Source organism: Aulonocara sp. 'chitande type north' Nkhata Bay, linkage group LG16 (genome assembly GCF_057382095.1).
Source record: "Aulonocara sp. 'chitande type north' Nkhata Bay isolate Kocher_YH1m ecotype deep benthic linkage group LG16, A_spYH_male_GT1.1, whole genome shotgun sequence".
Taxonomy (NCBI): Eukaryota; Metazoa; Chordata; class Actinopteri; order Cichliformes; family Cichlidae; genus Aulonocara; species Aulonocara sp. 'chitande type north' Nkhata Bay.
The window spans coordinates 19199687-19225600 of record NC_141359.1 but is presented as its reverse complement, the minus strand read 5'-3'; the positions used below and the strand labels follow the sequence as shown (position 1 = coordinate 19225600).

Genomic DNA, 25914 nt, shown 5'->3' with positions numbered 1-25914 from the left:
TTGTTACCCCCTCAGTCATTTGGTTTGTTGTTTGCAGTCGTTGCCTGAGTTCAGTTTTGTTTCTTTGACCTCTTTTATGAGCTCAACATTTATTACTTTTGTAAATATAATTTTGGGGGGTTAAATAAATGAAAACCATATTTTTTTAATAATTCCTGGGACGACTCCTGTTTTTCAACTCGGTCCATCACAATGTCACTGAATAGCAAGCTGAAGTTGTGTGTCCCATCCGCTGTAGGTGCCTCATTGGTATGTGAGAGAGTGCATCTCCCCTCTCATCTCTATTCTAAGCCTATAAAGTGCAAGCTGCCTTTTTGCTTGCCAGCCAAACACTCACACAAAACCCACAAATAAACCCAAGCCTGCCAATAAGCAACCTCCTCTCCACTGGGTTTGCTCCTCCTCGGTTTCAGGCAACATAGTAACAAGAAACTTTTTAACTGTTGCCATAAAGTTTATGGGGGTTTTTCTTGTTTTTTTTGCTGGGTTTTTTGTTTTTTAAGTCTTACAGGTGATTGGCTTTAGCGCAGTAGTTTTTTGCACTGTGAATTTAATGCATGGAGGAATCCTGTGAGATAGAGGGAAAGAAAGGGTAGATTAGTTCAGGAGCAGAGGAGTATAATTAGCCTAAACAGCAGAAGGGGATTTATGCTCTGCCGGCTGCCCTCTGCTTCTGCTGCCTTCCACCCTCCTCCCCTCTTGTCCTTCCTTGGAAAGCATTGCTTCTCTCAGTTGTCAATAGTTCCACTGACGATGTGTGTGTGTACTAGGGGTCTGTGTGCGAATGTGTGTGAAGGGACCTGGGCTTGTTCTCACCTCTAGTGTGAGCAGTGTTTGTTTCAGAGTTTATGCAGACAGTGACTCAGCTGTTTGTGATTCTGCAAGCTTTGCACTGTGCGCTTGCCTTGAGTCCTCAATGTGGCTCTGCAGAGGACAGTAGGCTTATCTTATATGTAGCCACTGCAAACATCTACGCACAGGAACACGTGTGAGAGCATCTCTTTGTAATCCTGAGTAACCTGGCACATTAAAAGAAGGATCCTTCCCATGTCAGCATTTGGGAATTATGCTTTGGAGTCTGTCAAAGCTTTAAAAAGTGCAGCGAGGGGTCTCTCTCTCTGGATGACAAAGTTTGTTTTAGAGGGGTGAGACCAGCAGCCAGCTCTAATGTCTCTCCATGAGTTTCTTCGGGAGGGCGGTGAGGCATCGTTCCGGATCATGAACCGCCTCAGTCATCTTATGCAGAACTTGGAATTCTCTGGACTGGGCTCGGCTTTCCCTTTCAGCCCTGCCAGCCGCAAGAACTCCTGGAGAGCCTGGGATGGTAGGACTGAGAAAAAAGAGTGTATTCTGTGTGAGAGTGAGTGTGCATGTGTGCACGTATACTCGCAACTTTTTGTGCCTGTGTGTGTATTTGCGCATAATATATTTTTCATTGAAGCTCTGGCTAGAGTATGTAGGGCATCGCGCCCAGAGACTCACATACAGTGTTTCCTGTGGGCTTCCCTTGCCCCCACCCCCTCTGCTGGGCTGTTTCTGTGTCTTGATGTGTATAACATTTTGTGTGTGAGTGCATGACTGCGCAGCTTAATCAGCTGCTTCAGTATCCAACATGCACATCTCGGCAGCTGCACTGACATTTTTCCATAGAAGCAGTGAAAAATTCTTCAGCAGATGCAGAAACTGCAGCACAGAGCAGCAGAAGAGCTGGTGCAAAGGAATGCTGATTAAAGCTGCTGAGCTAACAGTTTGGTGTCGTCTCAGCCAGATTGTTGCCACTTTTACTAACACACAGCAAGAAAAGAAATGGTGAAGAAAACCAAGAAGAGTGTTTCTCAGTGGGATAGTGGGATGCCAATGGTCCCGCTTAAGCCATGTGAGTCAGGGGTCTTTTTTCAGCGTTTTTCTTTATCTGGGACATATAGAAAGCAGCTGTTTTCAGCGATTCTCCTGCTGACTGTCTATATAAATATTTTAAAACCTTTTGTAGTCTTCATATTCTTGTTTCTCATGTTTCTCTTTGTGATTTTGTTAGATATTCATGCAGTGCTTGCTGTAGGTTTTACTTCTACATATACAATTTGTGCATATACTTTATGCACAATGTGCATGATCTGAACACACAGTATGTGCATTTTTGTCTGTACCTGAAGCTATGAGATTTCGGAGGAAGGTTTTCATTTCCTGTCCTCCCAGCTCTGTTTAAGTCATTAGCCATGAGGAGAATTTGAGAGAGGGATTTCTGTTTTTTAGATGTTATGTTTTGTAGACTGAGACTATTAACTCTGACGCCATGGAAAATTCTCAGGAGAAAAGATTAGCAAATATTTTGGTGTAGTAGTTTTGTGTGATTTCTTGCATTTGCAAGTAACTCATAGTCTTCCAGTTCTTCGCTCTTCTTGTTGATCAAAGTGATTTTTGCACAGTTGTCGCAGCCTTTATAATAACATTTGTAGACAGTGAAACTGTATAAAGAAGTATGCTAATCGGCCACTTTATAAGAACTGCTCATTGATGCAAATATTTAATCTATGTGCCTACATGTGCAGAGTTGGCAGCATTTAGACATGTAGACTTGGTCAAGATGACCTGCTAAAATTCAAACTGAGCATTAGAATACATACACCAGTTAGTTTACATCAGAATGAAATTTCAATGCATTTACTCGCCATCACATTGCACAATCTCAATAATAAATTAAAGGTATAAAATATAAAAATATAATCTAGGATATGTGCACATAATAATATAAGAGAAATGAGTCCATATACATTATTATTGGTAAAACTTTACAGAATATTAACAATGGAGCAGAAAACCAGAGTAAATCATTATTCCAGGCTGTCATGATCCAAGCAGCCAGGAACACACAGGCACAAATATAATCTTCAAAAAATGGGTTTATTATACCCCCAAAAAGGACAAGATGATTACAAAAATTCAAAATAACAAAAAATAAAGTTTTTAAGAACCAAGTGGGCCCATAAAAGAGGTTAACTTAACAGACTGCTACTCAAAAATCACTTAACAAAAACATAACTCAACAAACTGACCTGCCCAAATGAGAAACAGCTCCAGTTATATAGCAAATGAATAAACCATTATATACACCAAAGGTGAAAACTAAAGAGATAACAGATAACCATCATTCAAGAAGAACCCCATTCCCCCTGCATGATCACAATAGATGGTCCAGTCCACTTTATTGGCTTCTGCATTTAAACCAGCTCCACCCTCAGCCTCCTCTTTCAGCCAAACCAGGAAGGACTGGAGCGGAGGTCAGGTAACTCAGAAAGAGTAGAAATATAATCAATATAACATACCTATATAAAATAACAAACAATGCAAAGCAAAGTCTATGCCAACATTTGGGCTATAGCTTAGTGCTGTCATGCATTACAGGTAAACTCAAAATATCAAATTAGTTAACTTATGATCACAGAAACTTTAGAGCATAACATAAACATAAGACAAAAGACCAAATGAATATTACCTAAGTATCTCAGTTGTGTGGTTGCATGCATCCATCACACAGGCATTAAATTGCCCTGTTCTAAATATACAGATGTGAAACGTTTAAAGAAATTTGCCTTGTGCAAAAAATAAGGAAGAAAGTAGCCAAAAAGGCTGGTCCAAGTGTTTCAGAAACTACTGATTTACTGGGATTCTTCCATAAAATCATCTCTAGGGAATGATCCAAAAGAAAGGAAATATGCAGAGAGCAGCAGTTCTCTGTGTGAAAATGCTGTGTTGATCTCAGAAGAGCATCTCTGAACATGTCAAACCTTAATGCAGATGGACTACAACAGAAGACCACGCTAGGGGCTATTCCTCTCAGCTAAGAACAGGAAGCCGAGGTTACAGTCTGCATGGGCTCACAAAAAGTTGAGCCTTTTTCGAGCAAAAAGGAGGGGAGAGAGAGCAAGGAAGGACATGCAAAGGGCCACATCTTCTGATGGCTGCTCCCAGAAGGTTAACCTACTATCTCACAAATCATCTCAAACTGCTTCCTTGAACATGACAGTGAGTTCAGTTTACTCAAGGGGTATCCACAGTCACCAGATCTCAGCCCAGTAGAACACCTGTGTGATGTGGTGGAAACAAAGATTTACCCAAAATGGGGGTTGTGTGTGTGTGTGTGTGTGTGTGTTAACAGTTTTATGCAGCGTGTTTTCATTTATTCGACTGACTCTGTAAGCTGATTTGATGGACTGTGCCTTGTTTGACTATCTTGCTCACTTTAAGCTGCATAGTTTTCCAGTCTAGTGGCTTTAGCTTTGAACTTATAAAGTTTATGGCACTGATAACCTGCATGCCCTTGGTCATAAAGCAAATGCCCACGTTAAACACACAAACACACCGATGCAGAGGCAAGCTGCACACACTTTACACAGGTATATGTTCCCCAAGCCATTTAGCACCACTGCATCTTCGTTTAATAGATATTGGCTGAATTAGGAGACAAAGAATCAAGTCTATTAGCCTTTTTTTAACTGAAATGTATCTTTTGAACAACTCACTGTAATGGAATCTAAATTGCCACTTTGTATTAAGAGACAGCGTCTTTCTTTGAGAGGTCTCCTTAGAATTAAGTCTTTCAGTAAGTTTGTAAGAATGGGGTCTTTTGAGCGGAGTAAACAAGAATAGAGGCTTTGAATGGATCGAGTCAGTGAATGGTTAAATGGGGATGTCTTTGAATGGGTTGGTCAGAATGGAGGCTTTGTATTTTTAGTCCACATTTCCTGAGATAAGGCAGACGCGGATCGCGAGTTTTGTTGCCATAGGTAAATGAGCAGTGGAAGCTGCAGTACCTTTAATAACCAAAGTGACGCACAGCAGCTTAATGTAGAACCTATTTCCCTATTCTTGATTAGTCATGAAGAGGCATGACTACTTCCTTTTTATTGGTCAGACTGTCAGCTATGTAAAGTTGGAGGCTTTTTAGCTAGTTAGATAACTGTCCTCTTAGGGGAGGTATAAAGGTAGTTGGACCAGGAGAGAGGGTGGGGTCTAGCAGTACACTGTAGCTTTTGTATACAGGGAAGGTAACCTGAGGTTGCAATAGGAAGTCCTCTCAGTTACTGCGTCTGTGGGCTGTAGAGCACCTGCAGCCTGACCAAGAGGTTAAATGTAGTGTCTGGCAAAAGGTAGAGTCAGGATGAGAGGGAAATTGTTGTTGTGATATTGTTTGTGAAGTTACATGGAAGAAATGCTGGAGAAAAGAAGTGAAGGAGACATAGACTGGGACAGGAAGATGGGAAGAGAGGAGATAGCAGATTTGGGCTCCTTGATGGATGCAGACATCGAGGTTGAGCTAGATCCTGGGTTTTGCTTGGAAATGGACTCAGAGGTGACTCTAGCTGGACAGGTGAGTCCAGGCTCACAGGAGTGCTCTGACAGTGAGGAAGTGGACTGGTGTATAAGTAAAGGACACACAGATTCTCTGGTTGTGGTTGAAGACATGAAAGAGGGAAGGGCAGCTGAGATTGAGGCGTATTACACGTCAAAGGAGATTGGAGAGACTGATGAAAATGCAAACATGGATATGGAAGATCAGAGGAGCAAAGAGGAAATGGTAGAGGAAGTATTGGATGCATTTTTGGGGCCAAGGGAGGAAATTGGGGTTCATGTCCGGCTCACTATTGAGGAGGTGGAAAGTTACTACAGATTTTCTTGCCGTTGCAACTGGTTATGTGGTAAGTTATACCTATTCATTCTTCATCCTCTTTCTTTTTTATTGTTGTATTACATTAACAGCAGTTTAAGTAATGGCTCTCATATCTTCAAGGGGGTATCTTGTAATCATTAAGACATGATATTTTCATTCTTGAACTTTCAAATAATTCTTATTTTTCTTATACTGTGTGTTTGTGCAGGCCTCAGGCCATGGTCTGAGAAAGTAGTTCCTCTCCCTTCTTTTTCTTCTGGAGTGTCACCTTTGATAAGAAAAGAAAGGCTAATATTTAGTTCTCTCTAAAAAAAAAAATACCAGAGGTTCAGAGAGCATGACAGCACTGAATTTGGACAAGGGCCAGAAATGACTGACATCACAATGTAAACCCAGTAAATCATTTGACCAAAGAAATCGCGATTAGGTGCTGAGCCACCACAAGCAGCAACAGTGCAAGCTGACAGAGATATTTGAAGATTCTGTAAATCTTCTGAAGGGATTGAACCATACTACTATTCAATTTTCTATGCATCCAGCTTTCTGCCATTTATGTCCAGACACCACTTCAAACTAACCAGTTTGCATATGCCCACAAAAAAAACGTCACTTTGGAGTAAACGGGAGCCCAAATCACATCACCTGGCTGCTTTTGAAGTGGAGGAACGACAGCTTTTCATCCTTTTTCTAAGACCTTCAGCTGAAGCTCTGTTGCTACTATCATTTTCTTTTGTTCACTACCTACATAGCCAAGGGCGAGGGTAGGAACATAGATCGACCAGTAGATTGACAGCGTAGCTTTCACATTCAGGTCTCTCTTCTCCACATCAGACCGGTGCAGCTTCTGCATCACTGCAGACGCTGCACCAATCCATCTGTCAGTCTCCTGTTCCACTCTTTCCTTGCTTATGAACAAAATCCGATATACTCAAAGAGCAATTTATTTGCTTTTTTATACTAATAAACTTAGTGACCTCTTGTATCTTATTAATGGGAATGCTGTATAGGAACCCAAACCCAGTAGGATGGAAATGCTTCATTCTAACATGAAGTCTCAGTTTGCAGTGAATTGCAGCAAACATTTCTCCAGTGGGGACAAGTGAGCCTATATCAGCAAAACTATAACAGCAAAATGTTCCAAAAAACCATCAAGTCCCTTCACTGTAAGTCACAATGAGATAAGATAGGGTTTTTTTTGTTTTGTTCTTTTTCCAGGGGTAAATATCACCCCTTGCATTCCTCCAACCATTTGCTTTATCTCTGCTACTCCTCCTCCTTCATGACCCCTTAAGCACCTTATTCCCTCTTGTTGCCCACCCAGACCCCCACTGCTCCGCTTCCTGCCCCTTCCTGATCCCAACTGTTAATTATTTAAATGTTATATTTTTTGAGTACATTACTATAAGATCACATTGAGGGAGTGGGTCAAGTAAACAGCTCTGGTGAATGAAGCAATTTCTTAACCATATAAATTAACAAGAAAATAGGCAGTTTGTTTTGTTGCATGTGCGTGTGTGTGTCAGTCACGTGGGCCTGTCAATCCAGGATTTCTTTCCTCTCGTCTACTCCTGCTTAATCTGTGTCAGTAGTGGCAGGCAGTCCAGGTGTGTCACTGTGACCCACTAAAGTTTGACCAGTTGCCCACAAACGTGTACGTGAGTGGTCGCTAATCCCAGTCGTTAAGCTTTCTAAAGAACATTAGCGCCTCACCCAGCAGGTGGTATGTGATTGTGTGTCTGTATGTGAGTATACAGGGAATGTTGAAATTGCTTGAAAATTATTTAGAGGGAATATTTTTTGTAACAGACATAGTTACTGTATCACTAAAGATCAGAATGCTCTAATAATAGCATCTCGGTCATCTTAATGTAAAGAGTGCTCTTTTACACGTACATCTTTGTCTCGCTTTAGGTTGTTTTGACACCACAGATACTCTGAGGAGAGAAAATACAAAGAAAGACAGACTGGAAAAAAAAAACGTCATAGTTTCAGTGTCTTGTAGTATCTGATACTGTTTCAATTCACAGCCAGAGGGGCTTTTAGCATTGTGCATGTGGCAATAGTTTATGCAAGCATGTGAGAAAATTACGATTTGTAGAGTAAGGGCTATAGGAGATACAATTGGTGTGAAGACTCTAATAAAAATGTGTAATAATAATAATGCATAATAGAAAGTAACCATGCATAAGGTTATGTTAACAAATCAAAACAAAAAAGCTGTTAAAAAGGAGCCAGATCGGATATTCAGGGGGAGACTTTTCGGTAACCGAATAGCCCCTTTCTCTAAACAGTGCAGCTATTGCTGGCCTGGGTCGGGGCCGGCGTTTGATTTGATCTGCGTGGGAGATTCTGGGTGCAAGGTGTGGTTGGGCAGGTCAGAAAGTGGAAACTCTTGGAGGTTTCTGTGTGAACTTGAGCACATTAGAAGCTTGCGAGCACCTGTGAGAGCTTTCCAGATGGCTAGCCTCATGCAGCTTTGTGTCCAATGACCTCAGGCACTGCTGGCCATTATCGACGTAACAACACTGCTTTACCAAGTTACGAACATCAGATATGGTCATTTATCTGAGCCTATATCCACTTGCTTGGTTTCTTTTATTAAAAAGCCATTTGTGGGCGACACCCTTGCTTGAGGTTAATTTGAGAGAAAAGAGGAAAAGAGTTTTTGTTCCGATTAACATCTGTAGGGGTCAGTCAGTAGAGAACCTTTATTATTGCTTGGCCTTAAAAGCGTTGAAGGGACAAAACTAAGTCAGTTCAAAGAAAAGAGGATTTTTACTAAAACAAACTGAGGTTCAATCAGTCAGTATGTGATCAGTATGGTCTGCACACCTACATTTAGGAGGGTAATGTACAATAAATTTGTCCAAGCTTAGTGCTACAGAAACATGTAGTGAAGGAGATTATGAGTCCGATTATTTGACTGATGATGGGGACTGGGTCAGGTTTTTGCTTTTGAAATGTACACTTTACTGAACTTCGGACACATGCGTCAGTCTGGATGTGGCAGATTAGTGTAATCTTGGAGTCCACCTCAGAGGTCTCCAGCTGTCATGCAAGATTTAAAACCACCTGCTACAGTAAACAGAGGCTGTACAGGACCACGTGTGATAGGCTTCACAGAGGTCATGCCATTGAGGTGCACTCCCTGTATTGCTAATTTGGTTTCTTACACATAAGGTGGCTATAAAAACAATGCTGAAAGCCTATTTTCTTGGCCGCTTTGTTACTGATTGATTTCTTAAATGACTTTTTTTCGAGTTTGTTTAATGCTGCTTTCTCCTAACTCCTCTTAACAGCTTGGAAGAAGGCCAGTGTGTATCAAAAATCTTAACATCTGAAAATTACTGACGGCATTGATATGTTTACTTTTTGCTAGATCACAGTTATAGTCAAACACAATATGATTAAGCCAATATCACTCTACGCAATCATTCATAGTACAAAACATTTTGAAAATCTGGTGAAGAGCAGTTCTTGGTGTTTGAAATGTCACATTATCTTTCATTGTTGGGCTGTTTTAAACTGACCACGTGTTCTTTTCTTGGCTTGCATGTGCCTTGCATTTTTAGTTTATACACAGAACTTTAAAAAGATGCATGCACTGTGACCCTTTAGTGGGTCACAGTGACACATCAGTTCTATCCCTGTGTTAAAAATTTACATCAACAGCCCATTATAACATAGGTGTTCGTAACTAGAACCCAGGATTTTAATGTACTGTTGTGGCTGTGTCTGTGACCCAGAATTTTGTGTTTATTTTTGCATTTGTGATTTATTATGTTATATTGAAAGGATGTTAAGATCTAGGATTATCATGTGTTTGCCTTGAGTTTCGTTTCGTTTATGTTTCTCCTAAGTCTTCTGTGTTACTCTCATGAATTTCTTGTCTGTGTGCTTCATGTTGTCTAGCCGGTGTTATGTCACATGTTTCACGTTTTGTTTTTTCCTGTTTGTCTTGTGTTTCTTTGTTCAGTGTGTTTAATTTTACTCCTCCCTGTAACGTCACTATGTTCATTTGTGTCAGCTGTTTCCCCATGTGTTTCCACTTCCCCTGATCACCTCCTGGATGTATTTAAGTCCACTGTCTTTCTTTGTTCAGCGTCAAGTCGTCGGTGTTAATTCCTTCTGCGTCACGTCAGGTTAAGAGTTTTTCATGATTCTGCTCAGTTCATGTTTTTTCATCATAGTTATTTGCATGTTCCTGCTCAGAGTCATGTTCCTGTCTGTAGTCATAGTTATTATAGTTTAATCATAATAACCACAGTGTAGTTTCCCGAGTTTAGGTTTTAGTTCAGTTTTTGCCCTTATTTGCCTTTTGTATTCAGGTTTAATCAGCCTGAATAAACGGCTCGCTTTTTGTTTGAAATGCAGTTTCGTCTCTTTTTCACGCTACACGCCGTCGGCTCCCCCTGGCTGTGACAATCTATTGGGGGCAATTGTAACAGTTTATTGTTATTATTGTTTTCTTTAAAAGGACATATTCCACTACACTATGAAAAAGCATATTTTGTGTAAAATAGTGGGGGGGGGGGGTTTAATGTGTTAAAACAATATTAGCTTACATATGGACAGGAGAAAAAGAAAGCAACAGTTTGCAGGTATATTCATGACATATACAGGTGAAGCATGTGAGAAATAAATAAATACATGTCATCCATTTATTTCGGGTGCTTTTAAACTAATATATCAACATGTTTACATGATCTTATTATGTTATTTTATCAAGATCTGTTATGCCATCTGCCATATCTGTTGTCAATACTAACATGAAATACGTTAGAAACTTATTTCATCAAAGCATTATCATACATTTAAGTCACCTGTACTTGTATTTAGTATGTTGACTTAAAATCGAATTACCACTAGAATAGCTTCCAGGTTTTTCAAGTCTTTGTAGGCTTTGGCACATCCTGCAGTACCCAACATTTAAACAAATTTTAAAGTATTTAAGCTATATCATTAGATACAATTGCAGCAATGTGATTACCTGAAAGATTGCTTCTTTTTGAGATATAGTGGCATGATGACTTTTTATATAATAATAATGGATTGCATTTATATAGCGCTTTACAATTCCACTATTCATTCACACACTGGTGGAGGCAAGCTACAGCTGCCCTGGGGCAGACTGACAGAAGCAAGGTTGCCATATCGCGCCATCGGCCCCTCTGGCCGTCACCAGTAGGTGAAGTGTCTTGCCCAGGGACACAACGACCGAGACTGTCTGAGCCGGGGCTCGAACCGGCAACCTTCCGATCACAAGATAAACTCCCAACTCTTGAGCCACGATCGCACCGATCATGTTTGTACACACCAAGGGAGCCATTTATAACAGTCTGACTTCCTGGATTAAAAAGAATATTGCAGTCTTGTCCTTATTAGTAAAAAAGGAAACACCTATTGTACTGCTAGTTAGTGTACATATATATGTTCCTTTTCTCAATAAATGTTACAATAGTCCTCGGGCTTCCCTGCCAACAGCTGGGAGCAAAACGGATTCAAAGGACAGACGAAGACTGCACATTTAAATGAGTCTTATCACTAAACAGTGTATATATGTGTGTGTTGCTTTGTTTGAAAAGGGAAGAGAGTGACATGTTTTTGTTTCCCACTACACTAACTCTCTGATAATGATGGTGGTAATACCCAAAGGCCAAGTAACCTGATATGACCTGTTGTCAAACAAAGAGTGACACTAAGACTTTGGTTTGTTTAAGCTACACTAAGACAAGTGTTTGCATAAAGGGAGGGTGTTAGTCACCTAAAATGCACAGCAAAGAAGGGAACACTATGGTTAACAATGAGGATTACTGTATGATGGACTGAAAGCACCAGGTCATATCTTGTCTATGCTTTGTTCTGGCGAATATCATGGACACAGGTATGGTTCTGGGGAACAGACTCTATTCGTCTGACTTTTCTGTATATTTCTCTATACATTGGGTTTCTTCTGAATGTTTCGTGTGTGCATGTAGAGTCTAGAGTCTAATGTTTGTCAGCTTACCAAGTCTTGAGTTTGCTAGGATGAGCTTAACAAACCATTTAATTTACCGTTATGTTGTCTCTCTTAAGTTCTAATAATTTCCATGCGTATATTTTTTAGGCACCCCCTTCCTTATGTATGTTTATGGATGGACTCTTGCTATAGATATCAAAAGAAGCATAACAGCTTGCAGTATAGCCACAACATTAAAACCAATGATCGATTGCAGATATAGCGCATCAGACCAGTGGCAGTCTCCAGTCAGGACACTGCCACATCACAAAATAAAGAAGAGCCTGGGCTTGCAGACTTTACAGATCCCAACGCAGTCAAGCAACCAGGAGGTGTGCCAGAGCAAGCCCGATCCACAGAGGCCCCACTAATGTCCTTTTCAAAGAAAAGATCATAATGATGAGGGAATAAAATAATACTTTTGATACAGTGAAACAATAACATGTGAATCCAGTGTGAATTATGTGCTTTAGGAAAATGAAGCAAACAAAGTCAGACTGATACCAAAAGTCAATATTGCTCTTCAGTCTTATCTTAAGCAGTATGTCTGTGTTCACATCCATATTTACAGGAAACTCCCCTCCTAGAAACTTGATGGCACAAATATATGTTCTTTCTCTCTTTTGGCTCAATATAATACAGATTTCTGTTCCTGGATAGCTTAGTGAACATGAATGTTTCTGTAGGAACTAAATAGAGTGGTGCTTCAGATTTGCCCATGTTCTGTTTTTAAATTAAATTATTAGGTCTCATTATGGACCTTAAATCCATGGCTCAAAAGAACCTGATGTAAAAGATGCCAGAACGCTGCTGCAAGAGAAAGAAAACCCAGAAACAACCACACATCTGATTCAAGCTTCTTCCCCAAATTAATCGAACCACAACTGAAAAAAGGATTGCCACTAACTTTCTACTCAACTCATAATTAATAAATAATAAACACAACTGCAAAAGTAACACAGGAATAATGCCTGTGCTGATGGAGGTGAGGGAGCAGAAGCTCCAGCTTCTTGGGTTTTATATGAGCGAAGGTGAAACTTCTGCAGCCAATCAGCACTAGGAATAAATCTGAAGCTTAAATGTAACTGTAGAAAGTTAATGACAGGATGACAGATGTACTGGTACACTGGGGCAAGTGTAACACTTATATTATTGAGCTCGTCACATAAAACACATCTCAGCATAAATAATTAAATACCAAACTGTAATAGCAAATGGCACAGAGTTCATTACAGCAGTGCCACATTTTCTCTGCTTGTTTTCCCTGCTCAAAACCAATAAAAAACTTTTTTAAATAAAACACAACAAAGCTCACAGAGCTTGTTTAGATCTTTGATATAGAAACATGTGAATGATATGTATGGATTACAGTAGAGTACTGCTTTTTTATGGATGCTGTGGAGGTGGCTTAGTTTACATGTCTTAACAGTGGGAGTGAGTGATGTTCATTTTTTTTTTATTGTATGTATATAATGTATGACTATCAGTTTCAAGTTGAGCTCTGGGCAGTTGTTATTGTATAGTTTCCATTGCATATAAAATACCAGGCAGTCATGACCCCTACAGCATTCACCGCAGTAGTCCAAATCAGCTGTGAGTGTTGCTAGAGTTTTGCCCTCTTCATCACAGCAGCCTGTGCCAACATCAGTAAGCGACCCTGCCACTTCAGCCAGAGTCTTAATTCATGATTGCCCAGTCCTAACTGGTGCACCAAAGTAAGTTTCCCTGTTGAGCCCCTTCTGCTTCAAATCATTGAGAAGTGTTGAAAAGAACACCGAAACTCTTATGTGATGCAACCAGAATAGTTCAGCAGAAAGTAACATGTTAATTTAAGAGTTGATTACTCAAACTGTAGTGAGAGGCCAACCGAGGACATAAAGTATGTTTTTAGTCCCTTTTAATACATATTCATGAGGGTTAAAAGCTCAGAAACTGGAATCTGTAAAGCTTTTTCAATATGTATTTAATCTGTTTCTCTGTGCTTTGTGGTGAAGATTATTTTGGAAAGTTGTCTGTTGCGTGATTAAAATCTCCTTCCACTTCTGCATATTATGTTACAGCTTGTCTAGCCTACAAGGCTCCCTAACCTCTAGTTTGATCCCCAGTATAATTACAATCTCTATCTCCAACTGGGGGAATGACCTTTAATCTGATTAATTTAATCTGTATGAGGCGAGCACATGGGCAGATCAAGAACTGTTGACAAAGCCTGTTAACATATCAGTACTGTTTGTTTACAGCAAAAGTAACCTGCGTTTTGGTGAAATGAAGTATATATGAAAATGCACCACAATATACTGTTTTATTAATGAATTATGTGTAGAGATGGTAGACATATTTTTAGAACCATGACAGTCTAAACAATCCTCAAATTAATCTGTCAGACTTTGCTAAACTTTGTGTATTCGGTTCAGATGTATTGCTACTTATAATTTTGTAACTTTTTTTTCTCCAGATGAGATCATGCAGCTGGACAGCTGTCCTCTCCGCGCTGCTGACATCACTCCTGACCTGCAAAAGAAGTTTGCCTTCCTTTCAGGTCAAATTGCCATGTCTTTTTTTTGTCTTCCTTTTTGTTTTGTCTGTCTGCTTCACTGGATCTGGGTTCTTTGTCATTTTGTTTGCTATTTTTCAATGATCAGCACTCCTCTTAAATTTTTCATAATTCAGCTGAACAGGACAGCTTTAATTTGCCATTCAAATTTCCCCTCTATCGGTTTCCTCTTCACGGTTTATCACGTTACGGCCCATGCTTCATTGATACTGTTACCTGGAATTTTTGGACTTACCGCCTCTGCATGTTAGATGTTTTCACCTCCAAAAAAGTGTATTTTTAGCATCATTTTAAAGACATTTCAAGCTACAGCAAGTCCTACAGTGACAAAAATCCTGTCCAAGAGGCGACCTTGTGGCTGTGGCAGAATTGAGAAAACATTTTGCAGACAAAGATCTAAGCAGACGTTGAAACCATGACCATGCACTTGCTGTTGCTATAGTGATGAGGGAAGGAAAAGGCAGAGATTTATATTCTAGTCATGAGTGCTGACAGAGCAGCTGTTTCACACAGGGACAGGCATGCGCGTGCGTGCGTGCGTGTGGTGAGACTGTTGTTGTCAACGTTATTCACTGTGTGCAAACACTGAAGCATCCCTCTGTCTCATATCATTTTATTATTTTACTATCCTTCCATCTTTAATTGTTATATAATCTTTTGTCATCATCTTATTGAGAGTGAGAACACTCGAATATTTATTTTTTGTCATTATTTCATGTAAATGATCTGAGTCTCAAAGTCTCAAACCTGAGGCAACATTTAAATCATGTGCTGGAGATCAGTATTGGAGAAAACATGTATTTACATGAAACCAGTGGCTTTTTGCCGATTGTCTGTTGAAGAGAACGAGAGCCTACAAGACTATATTTTTTATGTGAATATATAGTATTTTTTTCTGTCCAGTCTCCAGTATCACAATCTAGTCTTCACATCAGTGCCCCCTTGTGACTGCATTTTTCGTTCCATTCTTATGTCCTATTAAACAAAAAGCATTCTTACAGAACCCCCTATTTTATCTGGAAAGTTTCAGTGTATCTTGTTTTCCTTTTCTTAGGAGGAAGAGGAGATAATGGCAGCCCCATCATTGTGTTCCCAGAATTCCCTGCATTTGGGGAGATCACAGACAAGGAGTTTCACAACGTGTTGACCTACCTGACAAGCGTCCCAAGGTAAAGTCTGAACTTTTTCACCTCTAATTAAAGTCTCATCTCGCTCACCCTGTGTCACCTTTCCCTTGGTTTCTCTACGGTCATTGCAACAAAGTACTGCTGATGAACATATCCAGGTTTATGGATAAACCATGTGGCCCAGACAGTATCAGATATTATGTAATAAAATAGAAAGGCTTTGAAAGTGGCTCAAACTAGGGAAGTTTTCATGCTGATCACCTGAACTGAAACTAGAGGAAGGATAGTGATGTACTGGAAGGAGTGTATGAAGTCTGCCAGTAGATGGCAGTAGTTAACTTATTACAGCCTCACTCTAGAATTGCTCAAAGAGGAAGACTCAATTACCTCATAGCTTTGTATAAAAGAAGAGGGCCAGTTGGGATTCCTGCGGACACTTTATTTTATAAGTGTTCTTCAGTTCAGTCTTTGTCCACATGGGCAGAGCAGATGTCGAGAGAAGAGGAAAAAATTTGCAGGAGCAACCGTTTCTCCAAATTTCTTTTATAATCAATACCTGGCTCTTTAAATCATGATATTTTTTTTATGTTTTTTGATTTAGCTTATCATCTTGTATGTCCTGCTTTCCCTTCATTCTGCCTGAAATTTCTCATTGTGTATAAATAGAAACCAGCAGTGATTCTAGCGGGTTGAACCTGAATAATGCATACAGCTAACCAGAGGGGGTGTGTGTGTGTGTGTGTGTGTGTGTGTGTGTGTGTGTGTGTGTGTGTGTGTGTGTGTGTGAGACATGGCCACTTGCTCACTGAGGCATGTCTCTGTATCCATGTGTCTGCAATGGCCTTTAGTCACAGCACAGCTTTTCTTCCGTTAACAGTGGAGCTTTAATCACTTGAAGTAAATACAGAGTTAGTTGGCCAATGTTTGGCTAACTTTATTTCAGTATGGGCTTAATTTTCCTAACTGGATACAATTTAGGTAATGCACTTACTTGTTGGTCACTCTGTCAAGTGAGTGAGGGTCAGCCACAGGGTGAGATGGTGCTGAGCCAGCCTCAAGCTGTTCTGAATGCACAGACAGATGGCTGGAGATACCTGAGGGACTGACACCACGAATGAGACACACAGAATCCAGGGACAAATGTCTGTTCTGACCTTGGACAGCTGCTGCTTGTTTGAAATTAATACCACAGGATCGATATTAATTGTAGACATAATTTCTTATGTTGATACTCTCATACATACGTACGTGTGCATGCTTGACGGCTGGTTGCTGGGATGTGTTGACTACTAAACTAATTTGGGTCTTGTCTTGTGAATGAAGGAATCTAATTAATTGACTCTATTCTTTGCATCCACCAACACTCAGTAAATGAACCCGTAAATGGTTTGTGTATCTTGGGGAATACAGTCAGCAGACAGACTGTGGGGGGAGGGGCATTAAGCTGGTGCACTCTTAAAGTGGACATGAAACACTACGTATGAAGGTTAAGACCATGGAGCTCTACTCTTAAAAGAATTGTGATAGATTTAACAGTCTGTGACTGTGAAGTGTTTAAAGCTACAGGCTTTAGCAAATGCATTGCAACATCTTGTGCCAGTACAGAATGTGATGTCACAGGGTTGGTGGGTTGGTTGCTGCTAATAGACTTAGATTAGTTTATGTAAAATAACTAGTGAAAGAAGCGATAACTCAGTGGAAAGCAAGGAAGCTAAAACTAAAAAGCAGTTTATGGTGGCTACTTTATTTTTACTGTCTTTTTCACTTTCTGCGTCTTTTTCACTAACTGATTCTTTATCGTTGGCTAGCTGCACCGAAACAGGAGAATCCACTTGTTAGCCGTAATGTTAGGGTTTGCAGAGTACTTTATAAATAACGACTGCATGGAGGAAATCCAGTTTACAGCATATAACATTTACTACATGCACATCACAACACAAGCATAACTACGTTTTTTTACCAAAGCACAACTGGGAATGCCAATCTCCATCAGAAGGTCCGCAGCAAGGTCCAGATATAAATGAGGTCACTTACATTTGGACCTTGTTTTTCCTCACTACTTGTATGAATTTCTAATATGGCACATCCAGTGTCTGCAGTGGTTCCACTACATAGGGGACCTACCAATGCTTGCCAAAATGAAAAAAATGCCTATATAACAGCAAATATGATCTTGGATTTAAGCTCATTTTGGGTTTAAACCCAGTAAATAAACACCATGTCCAGCTTTCACTGAAATCTGCTAATATTTCTAAGTAGAACAGCAGTTCTTGTGCCTTATAGAGGGATGGATGAACAGATACGTTGCCATCACATAACTTCATCAGTCCTTCAGCCAGATCTCGTTACACTATGTTGACACAGACAATTTGAATACAAGTTATTGTTTTGCATCGTGTTAAATAAACCAGTATAAAGCATCAAATAATTATAGTTTGTAATTCTTCAAAAACCATGCAAGGACCTTGAGAACTGGCCTGAGGAAATTGAACTCTCACCTTTAGAATGAGATAATCAGTGAACAGAACATTCTACATTCGTTATATTACTATAGTAAGTACGGAAGTAATTATATATGACTTTTAATGTCTTCCTCATATCACACTTTGCAGACTGATGCCGAAAATAAAATGAAACCTCAGTACTTCCACAGACAGTTTCACTCTAATGTGACCATTCAAATAGTTAAATGTCTAACGTCACATGTGAGAATGTTCAATACTTCAATTTTCTTGAAACAGGAGCTTTACTGACCTCTTGAAATTCCTCATAAAATGTTGTTCACTGTTTTAAATGTCAACTACCACTCATGTGTTCAGCTGCTAGTGAGGGGAGGGGCTCTGTGCCTGCTCTATCCACAACTGGTGGACCCAAAGATCGCACTGTTGGTTTTGGTAATATTTTGATTGAGTATCTAATTTTGTAGTCATTTTTAGTAGCGATTAGCATCCGGATATCAATTTTTGTGACAATACTGATGGAATGCTCCCTCAGACACATTAGCCAGGTGCCTATAAGCAGGTCAGCTATGTTTTGGCAGTAGGTCTCAAAATTGGTGTGATTGGTTTTGTCTGAACATACACAGATTGTGTGATATTTCAACAAAGACACAACTACAATTGTTAGTGTGTACAATCAAATTGTAAGCTTTTTGTTGATAAAGAGAAAGAGAGGCCCAAATGACTTCTCTGAAATCATACCATCTCTGATCTAAGTCTATATTAATTTGGTCTTTGCTAGAGAAAATCATTTCAACTTCATAATACATTAAATTAACATGGATACAATCACTGCGAGAAAATCCCCCTTAGAAGTCAGGCGAATGGTTTTGTTTTCATAAGCATAATCCAAATTAAAGTTTATTTTAATTTATTTTGTTTCTTATAGATTCACAAATTAACAATTGGTTTGCTTCTTATTTATTATATAACACAGATGCACATTTCTTTGCCCTGTTAAAAGACAAGAGGAGGCCGGAGCTGTACCATGCGTGTTATGTGTTGCATATCCACTAAACCAGGAGACTCATCCCATCACTGCAGTGGCTTTGGGCAAAAGCTTTTTCACAGCTCGACTCACAGCTCGAGGTGCTTCTGTACCCTTTGTCATAAGAAATCCAATTATTAGAAGGACACTCATGGATGCGCAGCCCCCAAAGCACCAGAAAATATCTATGAATATTTAAATGAGTAGTGTTTGCAAAAAAATTTATAGCTACACAAAAAACTGTACATCCACTTATTCACATTTACCTTCAAATTTCTGCTAATACTTTACTTTAAAGTTGTGCTACTACTTGATAGGCCAAATGATTAAATTTCCCATCCCCTGGCAGTGGATGTTCAGCATAAACCACCCTCTTATTTTACGAGTCATAAATGTCTGAAAGGATGAAAAGCTCTTGTCTCACTTTACCTCTGCACATGAGTTGTAAAGCAATGACTGTGTGAAACTGCAGGGGTGAAAAGTGAGGATGATAGAGGAGGAGAAAAAGGAAAAGATGAAAGGGGAAGGAAGTGTCATGAGTAATTTAATGTAAATGATACAGTAAGTAACAGCATTAACTAGAGAGGCAGACATGAATAGATTTACTAATACTGCAAGCTTTGGGTGCACACTGTAAATGTTCTTCAGAACCTCACATCTGTTTTGATCCGTTGATTGGCTAATAAAGCTGCCCATTGCTATGCACCCTTGGTTTGGTTGGCTCTTATTCCAGCAGCTCTCAGCTCTCATTGGTTAGCGCACAGATGCAGTGAAGGGGGTGCAGAGTCTGGATCCTGGAATGGTCTTAAACATTTGGCTGCCTCTGCTTCAAACAGCACAACACACTGGGATCTGCATCTACTGTGTTTTCATTTTGCCTTCATTGTTACACGGACCGCTCTTTTTTTAACTGCTGCCACCTTGTCTACGCAGTCAATAGTTGCAGAATGAAAGATGTGAAAACAAATACTTGAAGCTTACTGGAATATTTCTGCTTGAAAGGTAATGACGGTGCTTTACCTCTACCTGAAACAGGATGCACATGTTTCAGGTAGTGTAGATAGGATTCTGCTGGTAAACTGCACGTGCGGCCGTCAGTAGTTGTTGTCAGTGTTTACCCATCCCCTCCCCATTTCTACTGGGACCACAAAGGAGAGCAGGGGAATGGGGGAAGTGAGGGCTGGGGGCTGGTGGCCAAGAAATCTGGAGGCGCTTCACAGTATCTCCTTTTATTGATGGCGCCAGCTGTCTAAGAAGATAAAGAGCAGCACAACAAAACTGAAATCTGTGAACAGGCACTTGGCTTCACTTCTGTGCCATAGAGGATTTTTTCCCACCTCTTAAAGCTCTTGTGTTTAAAGAATTCCCTACTTGTCTGTCGTTTGGTTGTAGTACATGCTGTTTCCATGTAAAACAAACAAACAAACTGATATGACATCCTCCACATTCACTGTGCTGCTAACTTTCTCACCCTTGAACCATCAAGCTGGTCACAACAGATCTGTTTAGTTTGTGCTGAAAATGTTTCCTCCTTGTGTGTTCCAGCTTGTCGTCAACAGGCGTGGGGTTCATCCTGGTGATTGATCGCCGGCAAGACCGATGGGCAGCTGTAAAGGGGACCCTGCTTCGTATTGCAGTAAGTTTGTCTTTGCCTCTGCAGATCTGAGCATGCACTTGCCTTCTGCATGAGTCTCACTGGGACAGAAACAGATATTTCATCAGCTGTGAGAGTGAGGGGACCGAGGTTTGACAGGAACTGTCCGTACACCATCACCCATGGGAGGATGAAGCTTATTAGGCCTCAGAGAGATGTTGTAACTTCCTCTACTTAACAGCTCCACCACTAATATATGAGAAAGCACAGCCATAAGCTCTCGACCATTACCATCACAGCCAGTGTTTTCACAGCTATGGGGAAAAATAAGCTGAAAATACAGCAGAATGTGTTTGTTTTGTTCACACATTCGTTTAAATCTTTCACTCATCATCTTGGCTTTACATTGATTGATATTTGGGCCTCTATTATAAACAATTGAGTAAATTAGTATAAATGAGTCACTTAAATGCTGCTCACAGTGGCTTAAAGGACTCCTGCACAACCTACTAAGCAAAGTAGCCTTTTGTATGTTTTTCAGCTGCTGCATGATACATCAGGATAGAGGGAACTTCTGATATAATCTCTTCCATTGCTCATTAATCCTGCTTCTTTTTAGATGGAAAACTGACACTAACAGAATAAGGAGAATGTTATTTTGGAGCATGTTTCATTTGTCCCAGGCTTTACTTGTGTACAGTGAGCCAGAGTGTCTATATGATCATCCATGTTTCAGGCTTTCTGTAGGGAGTTGATGAAGCACTGGCAGTGCTCCATAGTGTATATAGATGGGGGTGGGAATCACCCTCTTACACAATCTCTCAGTATTGTTTAACTGGAGCTAAACCAATGGACTGCTGACAAGCACCATGATTCATATACTAATGAAAGAAGGCCACTTTTCTTTGGCTTAGTAGCTTCTTTATGTAACAAAAATGAGCTACTGTGTTGATCTCCAGTATCATAGAATTGCTCCACTGGAATCAAAAGAATCTCAGGATTTTTCAGACACGGCAGATGACAAAGATGGTGTGTAGGACAGTTTTCCTTAAGGAAATCTACATAGAACAGCATTTTTTGTGTGAAGCAGATCCTCACGTGTCTATTGAAAACACTGAAGGAGGCAGATGTATAAAAAGATGAAATGCCTGAGTGGGAGAGCAAATGATGGCTATTACCACCCACTGTCTCCAGAGATATGGGAGACCCACTCAGTCATTTCAAATTAAATCAAGCTTTATTAATCCCACAAGGCAGACTTTTACAGGTTGACAGGCTGGTAATAAGGGGCCATTCAGTCAGCCCTGTACTAATACTCTGCTTGAAGTGATTCCACCAGGCTGTTAAATACGTGGTGATGAAAAGTGGCGCTATCTGTAGAGTGGAGGTTCTTCCGTCTGTGTGTTGGTCTGTGTCTGTGAGAAAATAAGGCGGCTGAGGAGTGATGCTCTTTGTCTTTTGCTGTGCATGTGCATGTCTATGTAGATGTGTGTACTCGTGCATATGTGGGCTTGTGGGCCTGAATGTGGGTCAGTGTGTTTTTGAGGACAGCTGAGCTGAGTCTTATGAGAGAAAGTGTTTGTAGACTGGTCTTAATTAAGTCTGTCACTACCTAAAGCTTGTCATTTATCAGGCTCCTCCTGAGGCGTGTGTGTGTCAGCCATTGTCAAAGAGCAAGTAGTGCATGACTGCCAGAGACAACAGATCCAAGCAACATGGATGAATGCTTGGAAGCTAAGACTGGATATATAATATAGTGTCAGCTCCCAAAACTGTCTGTAGCCTTTAGCCTATGAGAACTTTAATTTAAAGAAGATAACCTGCTGCACATGAATATATAGTTATATTTCTAAAAATATATATTTTTAATTCCTGCGACTGTTTTAGAAAACACACTGTGTTAGTTGGACTATATTTAGCTAGTGCACTAGGACTCACAGCAGTGCCTTTGTTCAATGTATTCTCTGAAGGTTTAACAATACATTACATTAAAGTTCCTAACAGCTATTCTGGATTCTTACCAGGAATCGGATATATCAGGCTTTGCTACACACAGGCTCAGATATTAATTTGCATATATATTTCTTAGGATTTTGGTTTTTTGATGGTGATAAAATATAGAATCTTACCAGATTTACCATTTACTCGTTTCAGATTTGTTTCTGCACAAGACTGCCAGATCCATTAATCATAAAATAATTAATAACAGGCCTGTTTTGTGATAACACCTACCACTAACAAACAGAGCCATATGTTCTGCAGATTGCATGATTCATCTCTGCAGATGGTGAATGACCATTTTAACCAGTTATCTTCCTTCTTCCAGCGGGTCAGTAAGGACAAACAATGGATTGATTTATTAATCCCATTAATAATGCTGCTCCCAAGAGGATTTCTTTTATGAACAATGTATTCGCTCTCACTTCTGCTTGGACCAGCATTCCCCAACTCACTCGAGGAGGATGGCCAATCAGACAAACCATCCATTTAGGGCATTAGCTAATTAAAGCTGCATTATCTATTGTATTGCCTGAAGAAGGGAGATCAGCTTGTGCCCTCCATGCTGTCAGTGGGTGTCAATCATGACATTTTAATTAGCTTTTATTGGGTCTGTTGGCTGAGAGTGTGTGGTAGATGGACAGAAAGATACATATGAAAAGGATTTATGTGGATGTTCTGAACACATGAAGCAAAACTGTTTTGCTTAGTGAAATCTGTTTTTGTGCTGAGTATGTTGTTTGAAGCAACTGTCTTTGTTTTCTTTTTGCAAAGAAATAATCAAGTTAATTATAGACGTGTCCCCTAGTGTTTATACTGTGCAGCCAAGCTGTGAAAAGGGCTAAAAAAATACTCCTCAGATACAGGGATAAGATGTGAAATAGATGTGTCTAAAAAGGAGATAAATTGATAACTTCCTTGTCACCAAACAACTCAAAACTATGCCAGTTCAGCTTGACAATGTCAACTGAGTAAGGGGAAACCCTGATTGAATGTGCCTCCACACATGTGTGAATACGCCGTCTGCCTCATTATTCATGCAGAAGCATCTCAGAGACATGAAGATTAATGTCCCTGGCATGCGATGGCGCCCTGCACCCTCCACATTTTCTTCATTCTCTGGTAGTCTACTAGCTTCTTCACATCGGTGTTATCACGTGGGAGATGGAAGGAGAGACAAAGGGGGAGAGTAATATATGAGAAGTCCATGCTGTCAGCAGGAAAACAAAAGAAGAAAAAAACAGAACATGTACAACTGAAGTGTGATGACTTGCTTGCCTTACTACATACTCGGTCTCCTTTCCTATGTCAGGGCTCCTTCCCAGGGAACCTCCAGCTGGTTCTGGTTCTGAGGCCCACTACCCTTCTGCAACGCACACTCTCCGACATCCTCTTCAAGTTCAACAAGGATGAGTTCAAGATGAAGGTGCCGGTGCGTGCGCTTTGGGTCTCCTGTGCAAAAACACACTTGTGTCTATTCCATGAGTGACTTGTGTTCTCCTCTCAAATAGGAAAAAAAATGAAGAAGAAATATAGTTGCTCAAAGATGTTGATGTTTGTCTCTCTCAGGTGATTATGTTGAGCTCTATAACTGAGCTGCACTCTTATATTGATCGCACCCAACTGACCCAGGAGCTCGGGGGAACACAGGAGTACTGCCATGAGAAGTGGATCTCTCACCGCACAGTATGTACTGTTCAGTACTATCCATTGATTATAAGACAATTAAAAAAAAAACCTTTTTCTGCATGCCTGTAAGCAAGGGTTAAAGTGGGTTTTGGTAGAAGGGAGAACTCTAGTATTCAATGCAGCTGTAAGGATTAGGGGCGGGATCATTTAAAAATAATACTTTAAGATCTAATTTAAACTGAAATGTGCTACCCTTGACATAACCACTTACAATGAACACCACAACCTGCACTGCTTAGTCTGTGTGCCACAGTGCTGTAAACTAACCACTACAGCCTGCACTAAAATCCCCAGCATTTTCATCCAGCACATATATACAGTATGTACCATGTACAGGTCCAACATCTGATGACCAAAGAATAAGCATGGTTACATAAGCTTTAAATTTCCAGTTTATCAGATGCCTTTGAAAATAATTTCTCATCTTCCTCTCCTGTCCTCTTTGTCTTATACCTTTCTCCATCTCTTTGAGGGAACTTGCTATACCACACACAATTGGCTCGCAGCCACACTGTGGTCCAAACGGTACAGAAATAGTTTGTATTTGCTGATATTTGCTAAACTTTTTGAAGCATTTGAAATTACCTGAAGGTTATAAGTGTTACTCTGTTTATCCATGAACACCTTACTTGTGTTTAACGTGGAAGCTGGCTTGTAAGTTGGCTGCAGCACATGAAAAATAAATTTTTCGGTTCTATTAGATATTAAACTGCTGATAAGATTTGATCACTTATTAGCTAAAAGTGCCAGAACTGGATCCATCCAGTCTACTTTAACCTCCGCCTATACAGTAAGATCAAAATGTAAAGTGATATTTGCAAATTGAGTACTGACGATATTGTCATAAAGTATTCTACTTACAGACTGCAATTCGGAACTAGCCAATCCCCTCAAAAGTGCACTTTATGATTTGTTTTACATGTTACAAGAACACAGTGCATTTTATCAGCATCACCTGAGAATGAAAATTTGGCATTTTCTCGATGAAAATCTCTGTTGTGTCTCCCGTGACTCAGGCTATTGAAGGCTTTGCACTGATGGTAAAGAAAACGGCACAGACTCTGCAGTCATTTGGGACTGAGCTGGCAGAAACTGAACTCCCAAATGAAATACAGGCCACAACCATCCTTCTGAGCACACACACCAGCAAGAAAGAAAGAATGAAGGTAATACCTTCAAATATAAAAATGCATTCTTTGAAATTACAAGAGTAATATGATATGCATTAATTGCTTCATTGGTCTGTTCAGATAATGCATGCTTGCCCCATCTGTCTCTGTATTTCTAGGAGGATTTACTGGTGGCTCTGGGTCAGGGCAGCAGGCTGTTGGAGAGCATCAATGAGCCTGTAGTGCGAGACCCCGACCACAACATGAACCAGGATGAACTGGAGAATCTGGCTACAGTTCAAAGGTTGGAACCAGTTACGCCAGTGGCACAGCTGCGGGACGGTGACTGAAAACTAAAAAACTTCCAGTCATGGCACATTAGGAGATATTAGAGGAGCACTTTTTTCTTTGCTGATTGAGACAGAACTTTTAACTTTTTGTGGGATGAATATTTGTTTGAAATTCATAAATAATGATTCCCTAGATTTTTTCGGACATGCTTTGAACTAAGTTAAAATTAAGAGCTAAGCATATCAGGCCAGCACTGAATTATAAAGGCATTTCACATCCTGATGTATTTACGTAACAAAAATTAAAGCCTTTTTTAAAATGCAAGATATTTTTTCCTGGCCTGTTTCATCTCTTTTCGCTATTTTAGGAATATTGTTTCAAGTCAGTATGCTTTGAGGTC

At 40.1% G+C, this 25914-nt stretch overlaps 1 protein-coding gene across 6 annotated transcripts in view; it reads left to right on the top strand.

Annotated features, from left to right (window-relative positions):
• Positions 1-25914, top strand: part of mcf2lb (mcf.2 cell line derived transforming sequence-like b) — a 48938-nt gene that overhangs the window by 8876 nt on the left and 14148 nt on the right. For 2 of the 6 annotated variants that reach the window (XM_086267076.1, XM_086267075.1), the window contains exons 1-8: positions 5015-5696; positions 14122-14205; positions 15275-15389; positions 20379-20469; positions 23738-23857; positions 23995-24111; positions 25131-25280; positions 25403-25527. In XM_086267076.1, the coding sequence (XP_086123202.1) occupies positions 5201-5696; positions 14122-14205; positions 15275-15389; positions 20379-20469; positions 23738-23857; positions 23995-24111; positions 25131-25280; positions 25403-25527 (1298 nt within the window). In that variant the 5' untranslated portion in view covers positions 5015-5200. Of the gene's footprint in view, positions 1-555; positions 1325-5014; positions 5697-14121; positions 14206-15274; positions 15390-20378; positions 20470-23737; positions 23858-23994; positions 24112-25130; positions 25281-25402; positions 25528-25914 lie in introns of those variants that run through there. The other 4 variants (XM_086267071.1, XM_086267073.1, XM_086267072.1 and 1 more) reach the window with 4 other exon arrangements.